The 16,568-nt window shown below is 43.6% G+C and overlaps 1 protein-coding gene across 1 annotated transcript in view; it reads left to right on the top strand.

Moving 5' to 3' along the window:
• Positions 1–232: 232 nt before the first annotated feature.
• The window catches only part of MB21D2 (Mab-21 domain containing 2), a 58,656-nt gene continuing 42,320 nt past the window's right edge, over positions 233–16,568 (top strand). Inside the window, exon 1 of the mRNA XM_074153876.1 lies at positions 233–443. Within this exon, the coding sequence (XP_074009977.1) occupies positions 233–443 (211 nt within the window). The remainder of the gene's footprint in view (positions 444–16,568) is intronic.

Here is a 16,568-nt window from a genome sequence, read left to right as displayed (position 1 = left end):
CGGCGCGGCCGCTTGTTGATCGCGGCGCCCCGCGCCGCTCTGCGCCTCCCGGGCCCCGCTCCGCGCCCGCGCAGGCAGCCCCCGCGCCCGGGCTTGCCGCTGCGCTGCGGCGCCGCTTCCATTCTCCCATTGCAACATTGTAAACCCCTCCTTTTTCCTTTTTTTTTTTTTTTTCCCCGTCTCTCTTCCTTTCTTTCCTTTTTTCTTTTTTTTTTTTTTTTTTTTTTTTTGCATGAAGATGGCGGCGCCTCTCGCCAGCAAGGCAGGGTCCGCCGGCACTAACAGCAAGCCTCCCTTCCCGGAGCTGGATTTCCGATCGGGAGCCAGGGTGGAGGAATTGAATAAACTCATCCAGGAATTCACCAAGCACGACCAGAGGGAGTACGACGACCAGCGAGCCCTGGAGATCCACACGGCGAAGGACTTCATCTTCTCCATGCTGGGTAGGGCAGGGACCGTGCGGGGCGGGGGCAGTGGCGATGCCGGCCGGGGACCCCGGGGCAGGGCTTCCCGATGGTGCGGCACCGGCGGACCCTTTCTCCGCGCCGAGCTGAGGGCTCCCCGGCCATAGGACGGGTCTCACCCCCAGGAAACTATTTTTTCCTGTCCTTTCCACCTAGCCTTGAGCAGCGATGTTTTTATAAGCACAGAGGAAAGGCTGGGTCACAGAGCTGGCCGGTGCCCGAGTAAAACGCCGAGCCGGCACGGCTGGAGGCGAGGAGAGCCCGACCCTTTATTGTTTTTCCCTCACAACTATCAAGGCTGTAGGAAACACAGATATTTTGTTCTGGACCGCTTATTTTGATTTTGAGATCGGCTGATGCTTGTACAGGAGCATCCTCTGAACGGCGTTTCTTTGCTTAGGTTGCAAAACTTGCGAGGGGAGCAAGTCAGATTGTGGCCGGGGAGCCCTCATCTGCGTGAAACTTTGAATCGTGGGCAGGGATCCTCAAACCAGGGTGAAACGTGTTGGTCCTTGCGGAAATCACCTGGGCTTTGGCATGACTAAGGCTTCTTAAGGTTACCAGTGGAATGATTAACAACTCTGATTCTCTAGGTAGTCAGTTCCTGATAAATATTTATCTTGTTTTGACTAAGAAATCACTCACACAAATGAAAACCTTCAGGATACGAAAAGATGCTCTTTCACATGCAGGTTGGACCTTGAAATCAGTCACCCAGATTTGAATCGATATCTCAAACATTTCTGCTTGTAAAATAAGGACATGGGTAAACAGCAGGTGTGGCTGGTGAATGGTTCTTCGTAGCTCAGAGGTGCACATGCACCTTCAAAACATATTTGGCACAAACCAAGTGTATGGTCTTGTGAATAATCTGCATCACTTTTCTCATTCAGAAGCACAGAGCTGTCCTATTGCAATAATAATTATTTTCTGTATCGAGGGGTAATCACTATAATAATCGCTTCCTCTATAGCCATGAACATACTTACGTTCACTAAATGAGAATCTACCTGTCCATCTGGTTACCTGGTAAGGTACCTGGATAAGTATAAATGACTGCTGTGGGATTTGCGCAATTTTGAGTGTGTATTGCTTTTTTACCAAGGGCTGGACAGGATATAACAGACTAAATTTAGCTGGAGAACAAGGACAACAAGTTGAAAAGTCAGAAGCGTGTATATTTATAGTTGCTGTTATAAATATTTTTCCCTTCCTGTTTAAAAAAAAATAATGTGGTGAAGCTATGGCTGCATCAAAGCCTGTAGGATTTTTGTTATTGAAAACCTGATCCTGTGGAAGTCATCCACTATTATGATGTGACACATTTTTCAATCAGGGCTTTAAATAACTGGCTGAGGAAGCAGGGCTGGATGGGATGAAGCAAAGAAGAAAAGAGAGAAAACAGCCAGAGCAGCAGTTTTGGGTGTGTGGCTAGCAAGTAGAGAAAGCTTTATATGACCCTGTTTTAAGCATTACTGGTCTTTGCAGGGGACAGGGACCACAGCGTTTCTTCCTGCCTCACGCAAGAGAAGGCAAAAGAAGAAAGACAGAATAACGGGCTGGAGCGTGCCTTGCATTTCTGCAAATGCACCCTAATGCCTTGCTGTTCATGAAAACAACGAGCCTTAGGCTGTTTAGAAATAAAGTAAATTAATGTGGCCATCTTTGTTAATATAATGGCTAGGAGATGAGTGTTCTTCAGTTTAAAATATATAAATTAAAACTAGGCTTTAAACAAAAGCTGTGTTTCTGTTTAAGTTATGCCTGGCAATTTTCAGCGAGCCTTGTTTCTGAATAAAAGAAGGCACTCAAGGACCAAGCCCAGGGCAGAAATGGAGATGGGGTGTCTCATTTGTCTTCATTAGACCCAGAAGTTGTGTTTGTGGATCAGACCCTTCTTGGCCAGAGAGGCTCTTAAATCTAAAAGGATTTAACTTATTAATAAATAGCTCTTTCCCCTGTGCCTGATCCCTCCCATACGTACTGCTCTTATCTCATCGGGTGATGATAGGAAAATTAAACGTAGCTTTCCTGATTTAATTACATTGGTGCATAATTGGTGGATGAATGATAGGCGAGGAGACTTTGTACAGATTCTCAGATGTTTGTACTTGGTGTGGCTTGCCCCCTAGGTCAGTCTTTTTCTTTCTATTTATATTAACTCCTTTTTGTCTGTGTTGTCGTGCCCTGGCTATTAGTGACTGAACTCTGGGCAATTTCAAGAGTTGGGGTGTGGCAAAATTAAGAGAGAGGTACTGGTTGTCATGCCTTTGTCCAAAATCTTGTGCCCCGGGCATTAGACTAGGACTACAAATGGCCTACCTACCTGGTGGAGGAAGTGAGTATTTTCTGAATGTGGGCAGTTCCTGGGCATCCCATTCATAGTCACCAAGACCATATGGTCTTGCTAAGACCCTACACTGAAACAACAGGTGTCTTTTGGTGCCTTTCCTCGCACTTGGCTGTGCCTGATCATTACTTGTCTCTTTGACACAGGTATAACTGAGCCTCAAGGCTGTATTAATCAAGAAAACAATTGGAGAAAAGACAGTCTTGTGTTCTGGGCAGTGGGTGGCTGGGAGTGACTGAGAGACCAAGTCTCTGCCTGCCAGTCATAGGGGCTAATTACTTACTCTCTCTGTGACTAGACTTGGGATTTTTTTGTGCCTAAATAGTGATAAAGGAGTATTTTTATCAAGTGATGATATTACAGTCAGTGATATTTTGATTTTTAAAGCACTTGCCGCTGTTGTGATGAGAGGTACGGAGCACTCATATTAAAAACCTTTTAGAGGTACCTGACCTAGAGAGTATTGTTCCTGCAGTACAAGTGCTTCCAGGAAACTTCTTTAATAAACACTACCTGTCTTTTTCTGTTCATCGCCTAAGTTTAAAAGTGTTGTAATGCACAGATGTGTAGTCTTAAAAAAGCCGTATATATTATGCTCCTGGGAATGACAACATTCCGTATTAAACAGCCCCTTGAAATTTCTAGTGCTATTGCTGCCTCAACCCAGCTCTTGTCATTAGGGACATGACACTGTGTTTTACTTCTTAACAAGAGAGGAGAAAAGAGCAAGGAGATATGAATAAATACAGACTATACAGAGCTGTTTCCTCCACTCCAGGAACACATTGGTGTTCAGTCATCTAGAGCAGTTTTCAAGCTCTTCAGGTTGATGTTTTGTTTCCCTTTCCTATCATAAGACTTTCTTCTCTGTAGACCCAGGAGAGGGATGCTTAGGACATTTCATGCCATCATTCTCTTTCCTCTTACTGCCCTCTCCCCTCCTCAAACCAGGGGAAGGACTGGTTTAAATTGGTGCTAAAGTGGGCTTTTTTTTTTTTTCCCAGGCCTCTAGCGTATCTTTTTGTCCCTTTGGTGGTTGCATCTTACTTCTGAGGGAGCTGCCCACAAGGACAGGCCGCACTTTAACAATCTGACGCCAGCTCCAACTTAGAGCTGATGACAAGACCTCTAGAGCACTTGTATCAGCACCTGATACAGGAGAGGTGGTGAACTTATTCTGAGAGCATATCCCTTTTCTCTGCTGTCTGCCCAGTGCTGAGCTGGGAGTGCTAGCAAGTGTTTGTGACAGAGGCAAATCTCACAGTGGAGGCAGAACTGGCATCGGCCAAAGATTTGTGCTGCCAATACCAGCTCACCAAATGGAGTGAGTTACCCTGCTGGGCCCCTGCATCTGTAGCAAGGATTCCAGCTGTTTCTTGGATTGACGGGCCCCTAAAATATGTGCAGTGGAGGTGCAGATTGCTGCGCTGAGAACACAGGTGTCCTGACAACAGCTTGCTTTTATTAGCATCTTCTACAAGAGGAGCATTTCATGGTTCTCCCCTGTACCTGAGGTCTGTATAGCAGAACACCATCGGTAGTGTGACTCTGTTGTGTGGGTTTGTGCAGTATTTTTTCTCCCTTTCCCTGCCTGACATAACTTGCTGATGAAACTGTCTATTGTAGATTAGATTTCAGGCATTGTCGGAAGTGTTACCTATTTGTCGGTGATACATCATGGAGGTTCTCTGATATCTGTTGTGGTGTTGAGCTGATGAAATAGCAACAGGATTGGCGTGATCTCTCTAGGGTTAAGTCTTTTGTGCATGTGCGCCTTTTCTCAAGAGAGGCCAATCATGATAGGAGCACACTGTACTCTGAGGCCTATGTTAATAAAGGCTCCCTGCTGGCATTCCCTGTGCTGCTGAATGCATAATGCACAGCTGTTAAAAACAACCTTACTGTATGGCAGATTTCATTTCTGGCTTCTGTTGGGTCTCTTCTTCCTGCATGCTGCATGTTTCTATATTTGCATTTGAGGTAGTGGGGTGTTTGTGTTGCTTTTTTCTTAAGGGACAGAGTACTATGCTGGTAAAGCAACCTAGCAAGGCATTGGTAGCTTCTAATTGATTATAGCTACTAGAAGTCAACCAATTTCATGTCACTGGGGATTCTACTAGTTAGAAAGGATTGGTAGCCTCCTCTGTCTCTTTGTTCAAAGAGATTGCTGTTCCATGTATGTGTGCAGTGAAAATAGCTTGAAAATCTTTCTCTCAATTTGTTTTAAGATGCTGGTACTTCACTTGCTAAACTACTGTTTTGAAACATTAGGCTGTGATGCAAAGTATTTAGTGTAATAGCTAGGAACATGTCCTAAGGGCGCAAATTCTCATGGCAGGCTTGTCAGACTGCCCACCGCCTGTTCCTTCAGTCTGTGGAAATATTTGTAAAAGATTCGGGTGAATACTTGCCAAGCCCAATTATGCAATTATGTTTTAAGGGCAATTTTATAATTATAGTGGAGGATGGTAACCAGGATACGTGAGTTGTTGGGTTTCTGACTTTTCCTTTTTTCTTCCACATGACTTTGCATGAATGCAAAAACATTTGGAGCAATTCTAGTCAGAAACCAGTTGTTCAACTTTCTTGTAGGCAGCTGGCTATTTTTCTAGGTGAAACTAATTTAAAGGCAAGTACAACATTGCTCAGGAAGGCTGGAGGGCATGTTTTATTATAGCTTTGGTAATTTATAAGACAAATGTGTACTTGGAGACCCAGAGCAGCCCGTGGGTAGAGTCCAGTCTAGAGGAGACTCAGGATGTCATAGTCCTGGCTGGATTTCTCAAAGGGAATCTCCAAGCCGTGCAAGTCTTTTGGATAGTAGGGATTGTCTTTCTAATGTTTATTTGAGAAATGCCAAGTTCCTAAAGGCTTTAACCATCTCCCGTACAGCTAAAATTTTGGCATCTTTTCTTGGACCGTCCCAGTCCTTTTGCTGTGAAGATGGTTTTCCCATGCACATCTCTGAAACCCTTCCCTGTGTTCCTTTCTCTGTCCAGATCAGACTCTAGTGGTTTGTACTCTGCAAGGTCAGTTAAGTGACAGTGCTAGGAAGAAATGTGGTTAAGGCCAAGACATTAGCTCTCACCTGCAGTGAAGGGGGCTTCAGTTGCCAGGGCTCCTTCAGCATGACACTGTGAACAGTGATTGAGATGACAACTGCACCTGCAGGCATGTCTGTGTGAGACCCCGTGGAGGCAGCTGCAGGTAGAGGCTCTGGCATAGATCTCTGAACTCTCTTTGAGTTTAAGAAAAATGACCAGCCATTGAGTCCATTACCTACGGCTGGGTGATGCCAGTGTATGAAACTAACTTGAGAAGCAAGAGCTGTAGCTCATTTCCTATGAAAAGAGAGGATTAAGAGTTGAATGCATTATGAAGGATAACATACCTCCTGAGTCAGGTTTTCCTTTAACAACTTACAGCTGGGATGGGTTAAGCTCCATATCCTAAAAGAAAAATGTTAATTCTTCTCATCAGTAGCTTTCCCTGCTATCCTCTGAACAAGGAGATAAAATTCCCTGAGACTAACAATCCATTCATCTGCACAACATACTATATTACGTTTAGACTTTCTTTAATTTGCCTGTCTTTGGGGTATCAAAGGAGCAGTAGAGTAGATGGAGTTCTGGGGAAGCAAAGAAGGGCATCTACCCTGCTTTCTTCCCTTGGAAAAGCAGGGGGCCTATCATGGGAGCTAAAGCAGAAGGCAGCTTTGGATGTTGTACTCACAGAACATTCCTTATTGAGAAAAGAGGAGTGTGCCTGCATGGCAGCAAGAGTGAGAGAGCTGAAAAATGACCTTTAGGTGGATGTCTTAAGTTATTTGCCCTAGTCTTGTTCTGATCACTGGTAGTATGATCTGAGTTCAGGAGACTGAACTGTAGCTTTATTGGAACTTGCAACCGTACTTCATAGGTTTCCCATCCTAACTATGGATTTTATATCCAGTGAAGGTTTATGACTTCTGTTAGCACAAACCTGTCTTACTGTCTGACTAACAAAAATATGAAGGTTGGCTTCTTTTTTTGCTAATGCAACTGGAAGGCAGCTTATGGGACATTTAAAATAAATCTTTCAGCAGCAATGGATATTCCAATTGACAGATACTGCTATGGATTTTGCTCTCTTTAATAAAGAGAACTCCACTGTTTGCTTGCACTTCTACCACTCTGTTGCATTCCCTTTTACTGCAAATAGCAATTGTCCTGGACCGAGTGGATTAATCTGCGCCTTAGTACTTCAGCCAACCTGACAGGTCCCTGAATCATGTACTTCTGCATTAGATAAACTTTCTGCAGTTCTTTCAAAGCACCATTTCAGTGACTTTCTGGTTGTAAGGGAATCAACATGTGCTGTAGCGTTCAGTTTCACGAAGATAGATTCCCTTCTCCCCGACATATTTGACATTTGAGCTTTTAATAAACACTTGATGCTAAGGAATTTACAACAATCCTGTTAACACATTATATTTCACCTGTCAGACAATATGAATCTGATCTAATATAAAGCATTTAATTAGATGGTTGTTAATGCATTTTGTTATGAGAATGTTGATGTCGAAAGTACAATTTGTATAGCACTGAGTGGGGGTGATTAATTACTTTAAGGTTTATCATATCTGTGTCTTTGAAACAGCATGGTAGCTATTTCCACCCACTCATGTTTAGGGCTGTGGGCAGAAGTTTGCACAGCACTGGGTGGCTTCAACTTGTAGCACAGGAGGTGGGTGGCATCCGTTTCACCCTAAGAAAATCACTCTGTAAGTAAAACACTGAGTCAGGACACCCTAGACCTGTGTTCCATTCTGAGCTGCCCCCAAATTTACACAGGCCTGCACAAGTTTCTGAATATAATTGTACGTAGTGGGACCTCTGTACTATCAGAAGCCTTCCTCATCTCCTGTGCTTCAGCAATCTGCGAGAAGTGAGGTGGTACCAGAATAGTCAAACATCCTGGTCTTGCTGTTCTTCATGATAGGACGGTTTAACTATGCAACCCTCTGAGACTAAAGCTGGAAAAGGAAGTCTGTTTTTGAGAGTCTGGCCTCAAAAATATTTAAATCATGAATGCAATTAGTTGCTCTGTCATTGAGTGGTGTTGAGATCAAGTACAGTTCAACTTCTTAGAGACAGATTACAACCTGGCCCAGACAGGCAGTTCTAGCAAGTAGTCTTACCTTATACTGAAGGCATCCCAAAGCACAATCGGGACAAATTAGTTTAAAGAATGCATCCTGGTGACAGTCTGCATGCTGGTGTAATTTGGCAGAGTCAGGCAATGCCAAGCAGCAGAAGGCAGGGGTTTGGGACAGAAAGCAAGGGAAAAATACAAGACATGGCCAAAGCTAGAAGTCTTGCTGGGATAGCCAGAAGGAATTGGCAGAGAATCTTCTTTTTTCTTTTGTCTAATGGCACCTTTCTAGTATCACAATTTAGATGAAAAGGAAAGGTTTATGTGTGGGATGTTGTTGGTTTGCTTGGATCTTCTGTACCATGGCCTGCAGTCAGACCATGTAGAATTTCTTCCACCCACTGTCAGAGTGAGAATTCATAAAAGATTTGGTCCAGAACTGCTGAGCAGCTCAGGAACACTTGCAATTGCATCTAGAAATAACAAAGTTGGTTCTTGCTTTACTGCATAGTCTATTAGACCATGTTTTTTCTGTTCTAAAATGTCTTAAGTTTCCTGGTCATGTTGTAGGATCTTTTGACACTGCTTCACACCTCTCTCAAGCAAGGATGTTTTTATTCAATGGTGCATATATGTCCTTGTTTAGAAAATCAGGTGCTGAGGTTGTGAGGAAGAAGTTGTATTAAACAGCTATCAAAAATGCTAAGACAAACCCTGCAATTAGCTTCTGTGCTTTTTCCTTCAGCACTTCTACTCTTTGCATTTTAATGGATCACTTGAAGAGATGGTGATGCTTTCGGTCACTCCTCTTGGAAATGAATCCTGTGATAATAGCTCTGGCTGGGCCTGATCCACAGGCAGATGCTTGGAGATATTTCATGTTTGTTTCGTACCTCACTAATTAATGTATAACTTAGTGGTAGAACAGCAGAAAAGCTGCATTTGCTGACACTTCATGATATAATGATTTAATCCTTTGTGACACATTCCTGCTGAGTGTCAAAGCTGATAACTCTAATCTCTGTCCCTAGCTCAGAGTGACAGGAACCTGTTCTAGAGGGTGTTTTGCAGGAGCTTGCAAGCTCTTGTAGGTACTTTGTGACCAATTCGTGTAAACTTTTTTTGTACATTGCCACTCTTGAATGTGATTGTACAGCATTGCCTGGTGCACTGAGGAATCTGGAGTTGAGTGCAAACAAAGGAGCTAACTGATTGCATTCAAATAAAATAAGGCTTGTCCTGGGAGGAGGGGGGAAATACCCTAATCTCCTTCTAAATACACTTCTTCCTTGCCAGCATTAAGAGCGGTGTAGTTATATTGATTCAGTGGTGCTGAAACCTACTGCTCTTTGCTGTATATATGATTCTGAAGTCTGGGTATGGATGCAGGTCTGTACACAGGCATAGCTGTCCAGCTGCTCTCCAGTGCTTATTCCTTGTGATACAACAAGCAGAGCTTGCTTCTGTTCCAGTGAATTGCTGTTTATTTTAAACTTTTGGTTGAATGGTATTTGTAAAACAATTTGCAGCTCTGCAAATAGAGGAAGGAATGTCACTGTAACAACACTTCAGGGGCTCTGTTGCCTTCTGTCTCTCAAATTTGCCTTTTGAAAGTTGCATACAGCGTACTGAATGGCAGATCAGGTATTGATATTGGCCCCTTGATACTGGGCCCTCAAAGCTTGAATTGCTGAAATGTCTGTATTTCATAGACAGTAGGGAAACCATGTGCTAAGCAATCAGTAACCTGAGGAAAATAAGAGGCATGCAAGTCTCTCTGCAAGTGCAGCATGTCTCTGAGAGCAAGCTGTACCTTCTGAATTAAATACCAGGTTTTTTTTTCCAATGTGCAAGTTGTAATGGACATCTAAGTGCAGTATTGATAAAAAGGAGCTGTTACAATTTGACTGAGCATCTGTCAGAGCCTTATTTTATGTGCTAAGTTGTCTGTAAAAGCTTGACCCTGTATCCCTAGTTTTTCCCAATATCCTATGAATTTTGTGAATGTGCAAAGCATGCCATTGAGGCAGCAATGTTATACTGGAAATAACCACTTTGACACAGGCTTGTAATATCAAAGAATGACTATGTCTGTGCAGTTATTTTAGTTGGAGAGGGATTCATATGATCTAGGTAAGCACTTAGCAAAACTATTTGCACATTATCAGAGCTGCAGAGTTAAGTTACAAGTTGGTCTGGAAAATCAAAGTTGAAAAAAAAGTGCTTTTGATCTTCTTAAACCTAAATTCTGGTTCTGGAAACATAGGGCACTCTTGGGTTACTTTAAAAACTTGACAGTCCCTCTCACTCCTTCACACAAGCTGCAGACAGGAAGTTTAGAATCATCTTTTTATCTAAGCTGCGTCTTAACAATGCAGGTAAAGAAATCGGTGTCTTAAAATCTGCTCTTATGCTGAGACCAGTCTTGTAAGAAGTTGCTTCTGTATATGAATCACCCTATTGTGCCATTGTGTGCCACTGAATTCTCAACTTTTTTTAACTATCCCTTTCTTTACCATGAAATGAGTATGTGGTTTTATTTTATTCTATTTTCTGTCTTACTTCGCCCCAAACTAAGTTGGGTGATAAATATTTGCTGTTCATTAAGGGCAGTGATAACAGTGCTTTGGAGTGTAGGAGAGTGCTGTTGAGAAGTGAATAACCGGGGTTTGCAGGTGGAGGTCTCATCCTCTCTCAGCAGAACTGTTCCACTCTGACAGTGTTCCCTGGGCCAAGGCCAGCCCTGCTCGGCGAGGATTGTAGGAGCCCTGTGGAAGAGGTTTCTGTCTGAGGGAAACAGGAGTGGGGGAGACAAATGCAAAAATTCCCCAGACCCGCTGCATGTTGATGGACCTCCTGTTGTTCTTAATTTGCGTCTGTAAATGGCACTGGTTTCCGCTGTTGTGCACCAAGACAATAATAAATAACAATCCTTAGCATTTATAAACCACTTCACAATTTTCAGAGTGTTCAACACACATTAACTAATTCAGCTGAGATGCAAATATTCTGTGAGCAAAGCTACTGTTCTTGCTACCCAGGGGAACCTTTCGTTACAGCTGGGACAAAGTTTTTCTTTTTCCCCTTAACCGGAGCTGTTGGCAGGAGTGTTCTGTACAGGGACAGTTTTTAAGCCTTTGCACGTATCCCCGTTTGCACAGGAATTGACCTACTCCCAAATCATATGTGATACTAGTAAGAAAATTATGCAGGAGACTTGCCTGTATGTTCTGTGCTGCAAATACACAAACCCACAGTGAACAGATTTGTGGTCCCAGAAGCTAATACATCAGCAAAGATATTGATGCATTAAGTGCACCTTTCTGTGCTTGCATAAGACCCTGGGGGAACACCATCTCCAGTGGATGTCTAGGCTCGGAAGGGGAATAAACATCTGTCAGTTCTGACTATGCTGGATCATCAGACCATGTGCTGAAGAGAACTGAGGATGCTTTGGTCCATGTTCCACTAGATCCAACCCCTGCCAGTGCACCAATCTGTCTTTTTGGGCAGGAGAAAGCCCAACAGAAGGCCTACTGCCAGGTAAGAGATGTGTTTTGAGGGCGATTAAAGACATTATGTCCTATTGCTCATAATCCCGAATCCCAAAGGTGGAGTAATACATGCATTGGCATGAATCAAATTTGTCTGGCATTTGACTTGTTTTCTGCCTCAACATTTGTGTGTGTGTGTGTGTGGAGCTGGTGAGAGGGAATCGATGCATCTCTCTGTATCTTTGAGCTGCAGAGGATTGGTTCTACTTGTTATTTGCGAGCGTTTTAGCATTCCATTAGGGTGACTAGAAGATAAGCATATTTATTTTTTTTTTATCAGGTCACATAACCTGGGTTTAGTGGTTTACCTTGGAAATCACTATTTTATGTTCTTTGTAAACTGATGCCTGGTGCTGTAGAACTGCCCGCATGCTTTGTAGTTGTAACCCTCTTTCTGATTGGTGAGGTTTAGTTATAACTAGGTGGTCGCACTTCTTGATTGCCTCTTTGCCTAACCTTTTGGTAACTTTTATTTTTTAGAATTGTTGCCTGCAGGTTTGAACTGAAACCAATTCTGAAAAAACAGCATAGATTATAATTTTCATAGAAATGGTTGTATGAACAGGAACACCTTTAGCCTCTTAGTGACCTAATTACACAGGAAGGTAGCAGTGCATTTTGAGATCAAAACTCTCATCTTGCTACAGCTTTCCCTTCAGCTAACAGTGTATGGGAGAAGAACAGCATGTTTCTTGCAGGTGATGATTTCTTTTTCAGTGGCTTTGATATCCTCATTTTCTGTTTGAAGTTAATGTGCAGATTGCTAGGTGGTGTCACTCAAAGTGACTGACTGAGTTGCTGTTGTATGTGAAGATGTCTCCAAGACAACTAATTTCCTGATCAAACAGCACATTGGCTTCTGCCACAAGACATTTTAAGGGAGTTGGTCAGCTGAAGGAGCAGGATATTTTAACAGTTTATTATTAGCACTGTAGCTGCCAAATACGGCTCAGAGTCCAAGGCTGAAAATGTTCCTATTAAACGCTGCAAATGAATAGCTTAAAAAAACCAAAAGGATAGTGTGATTTCACTAGCAAACTGATTTGTCAGAGAACTTCTACCAAATAATAGGAGTTGAATCTCTACCTTCACAGTTCATTTTCTCTGATTGCTATAGGTGTTCCTATGCTGGAAGAATATGGAGTTTAGGGACCTTCTTTCACTCTTATATTTTGTTGTTTTATGTCCAGACTACCCTGCTACATTTTAGCTCCGCTTTTTTAGTCTGTGTGCCATATTTTTTCTAAAATATACCCAAAAATCAAATGTTTGTTTCCATTTATCTTCTGTTCTAAAACTCAGAAATGTTTAGTGATTCCTTCCTGTTCGGCAGTTAGGATAAAACAAGCTTGAAGCATTGAATTTTTTCCCCTGTTTTATCCCCTCCTCCCAGTCCCCTTTGTCTCCAGAGAAGCAGTGTTAATGGCCAGGTATAGAGCACTTACAAGTATTTTTCTTCTGCATTTCCAGTTTTTTACTTTTCTTTATAAAATACTCCTATGCTTATCCTACTTCAAGGGACTCAGCCCAAACCAAAATCAAAAATACCCACTTTTCTTCCTGCCTTCCTTGCAAGGCTTGGCTGTACTGCCGAGCTGAACAAACCCCACCTTTGTCTTTGCTTTGGAATAAGAAACAAGCAGGCTTGTTGATTCCTGCTGCATTAACACTATCCTCCTCCCTCACACTGATGTAGTGGTTATCAGGGGGGTAGGGTGGAAGCTGCTTGCTGCTGTTTTCCCGAGACCTCACAGGAGGCTGCTGCAGTGTGGATCTCCTGCACTCTGGCCGCAGGGACCTTACGGCACTTACTCAGGCCGTAATGACCAGAGGAACGCGAGCAAAAATCACTTTGTGCAATAGTGGGTGGAGAGAGGACACTGAGGGTGCTAGACTGAGAATGCTTGAAGATTTTTAAATAAAAGCCCAGGAGAGACAAGGAGCCGTATCCATGCCCTGACCTCCATCCTGTGGCACATCTAAACCTGAACTCTCAGCTAATAACCCCTGAGCCACTAAGCCGCCTTCTCTGAGCATGCCTGCTTGCGCTGGGGAATTTTAGGAATGCAGACTTCAGCATGGTGTGGGGTTGAAGCTGCTCACCCTCTGTTCAACCAAGAGCTTTAGAAGCTGCAGTGGGGTTGGTATTGCCACAATAAAGCCCCATTGTGGTTGTCTGCAGCATTCTTTAACTTAAGATTTGTTTTCCTGGATAAGGTTCCATTAGAACAGCAGGAGCCAACATCAGAGAGCTGGAGAGGGGCCTCTTGCCTTCCCCAGCACAGCACAGCTTGTCCCCTCTCCCTTCATCATCCCCTCTCCTGATCCCTTTGTTTTTAAGGAATTAAAACTTTAGTGAGTGGGATGTTGAAGAGGCTATAGGTAGTGGTGTATTGCCCCAAATTACAGGGGCAATTGATCTCAGGAGGTAAGAGGAGAGAGGCCATGGGAGGATGGAGCTGATGTCACTGATGTAAACCTCTCTCTTTTGATGTCTTCTCCGTTCTGAAGCAACCCCATCCTTAGCCTCCAGCTTCTTGAATTGTTCCTGTTGGAGGTTGTGGGAGGTTAGTTGTTGACCCACATGGGAGGAAGATAGGAACTAAGCTGGTTACACAGGCCCCACCACCTGCTTGGCTTTGTCCACAGCTCTGTCCTGTGTGTCTTTGCTGTGTGTGTCTCGCACAGCAAGGCAGCTTGAGTGTGAGGGTTTGTTTTGTAGCAAGAGGTGAAGAAATGCACTTCTTAGACTCTGTCTCTGCTTCTGGTGAATAGTAAAAGGTCCTCTTATTTACTTTGAAAGCCTGCTGAGAAAAGAAGGCAAAGCAATTTGTGTCCTCAACATGGCAGAACAACCGCGTGACCAACATCTCTGAAAGATCCCAACAGTGCATCTTGGAGTCCCATCCAAACTCTGTTAGCACAGAGTCCCTACACATGCAGGCGTTTAGTGCCATACTTGATAACTAGGCAGTGAGTCAAGCTATTTGAGATGCTGAGTGCAGTATAGGAAGCCACCTGGACCCAAATGAGAACCCAGTGTGATTCTGAAGGAAAATATAAAGTTATTTTTAGGGTTGTTGCTATTCTGTTCTGCACCAAGGAGCATAATACTCCAGTTTTGCACTACAGCTCAGCATTGTTCTGCCTTATTCCTTATTTCTTGGTCCCATCTATTTTAACTAGCAAATATTGGCTGCTTGAGTACCTCCTTTCCTGACCCTGTGTCTTCTCATCTAGGTGCTGGACAAAGCTGTGTGGTTTGAGATCCACAATCCAGGGCTTCTGTTCTCTACAAAACACACTTAAACTTGTTTCTGGTTGCCTTGCAGCAAATCTATTTCTGCCTTGCTGATGGCCTGGCTTGCAAGCTGAAAATGCCTGGATAGGATTTATTATGCTCTGACCATTAACTTTTAAACTGCTTTTAATGGTAGATGTTAAATCACTGTTGTCCCAGTTCCAAGACCTGTGCAAAATTTCTGAGTTCTTAGGAAGGCATTTCCCCTGCCAGCAACCTTTGGTTTCTGAGAAGGACAACAAGAAGTTAGACTGCTGTTCACAGGACAAGGAAGCAGTAGTTTGGCGAGGGACCTGTATGCTGGCCAATGTCCAGGCGTCTGTCTAGCTCTACGGAGCAGAGCCGGGCAGACCTGGTACGGCTGTGATGTGATGGAGAGATGTTTGTGTTGGTGTCTGGGTGCAGACACTCTGCTGGGACACAGTGATTTAGTGGCTTGGCTCTTGCCTTTGTTCCTTCCCGATTGAAGCATCTTTGAAGCAGCAAGAAAACTGAAATTCAGTGTTTCAGCACTGAGCTGCTTACAGCAAGCTATTTTATTTTTGTACATTTCTAATAAATACTGAACTGTTCAGTGTTGTCACTCAATGTGGCTTTGTCCCTTGCTGCTGGGAGCCTCTATATAGATTTCCCTTGAGACTGGCAAAACATAACCATGAAGTCCTGTGACTCAGTGTACAACGCAGGATGCTTCCTTGAGTGTGACATGAGATGTGCACTCTTCTAGCTGAGGTTGTTGTCTGTCACCTTTGTCTGGAGAGCACTAAAAGCACTAAAGCAGATTCTGATGTTTCTCAAACCACGTAATAGTCTTAAAGCCCTTTTCAGGTACTTGCAGAGGCAGCTGTGGCAGGTGGACAGGAGACGAGGAGAGGGATTCTTTGCCTTTGTCTGCGTTGCATGTGTTTGCAGGGGAAGCAGGGAGCTACCCAGGGCTTCTCCCTCTCAGACCTATGAATTTCACCCTGCTCCATCTTCCTCGCAGTAGCCTAGCACAGGACTTTCCTTTTCATCAACAGGAGTACTATTCAGTGTGTTTTGCTTTCTTTATCCCAAAGCTGGACATGGTACAATATAGTGATCCAGCACTATGCTGGTGGGAAATGTTTGAGAGCAGCATATCAGAAAAGGCTGCAAAATTTTACAGTATGATGTGGCAGAGTTTTCCAGAGCTTGTGCTTGGCCACAGCAGGATAACTCCAGTCCTCAACAAGATGTTTAAAAACACTGTTCGTAGCACTGTTCGCGGTGATGGCAGCTAGAAGCAAAGCTCTGGACCAGAGTAGCCAGAACCTTAAAACCATCTTGTATTTGATAATCTTCCTCTTCTGGAAGATCTGTGCTCTTTAACTCTGGGGTTTTTTTCACTTCACTTACGGTGGGAGAGGCAGGCTATCATCAGTACAGACTGGTGACACTGGATCAGGGGTTTAAGCAAACCCACATTCATCAAGAATGCTTTCCTCAAGTGGGTCTGCCTGTCTCAAGATAAATGGAGACTCTGACTTATTCTCTGCTTATTCTCACACCTGTAAAGTTTGAACAGACCATTTTAACAGTGCTGCCGTATGGCTTCTTCCCATATTAGAAAGGAAGGTGCTGAATACGGATATCCTAGCGTGCATGCGTCTGTCTGTCTGGACCTGTCCCATCAATTAAACAGGAGCTGACGTCATATTTGAAGGTCAGCTGTTTTATAACCTAATATTACCATTTTTTTTTTCGTCTTAGTTTATTATCTCCCTCTAACCTGCAGCTCGGCACCA

Source organism: Numenius arquata, chromosome 9, assembly GCF_964106895.1.
Source record: "Numenius arquata chromosome 9, bNumArq3.hap1.1, whole genome shotgun sequence".
Taxonomy (NCBI): Eukaryota; Metazoa; Chordata; class Aves; order Charadriiformes; family Scolopacidae; genus Numenius; species Numenius arquata.
The sequence above is the reverse complement of the archived record's forward strand: the minus strand, read 5'-3'. Positions and strand labels throughout refer to the sequence as shown.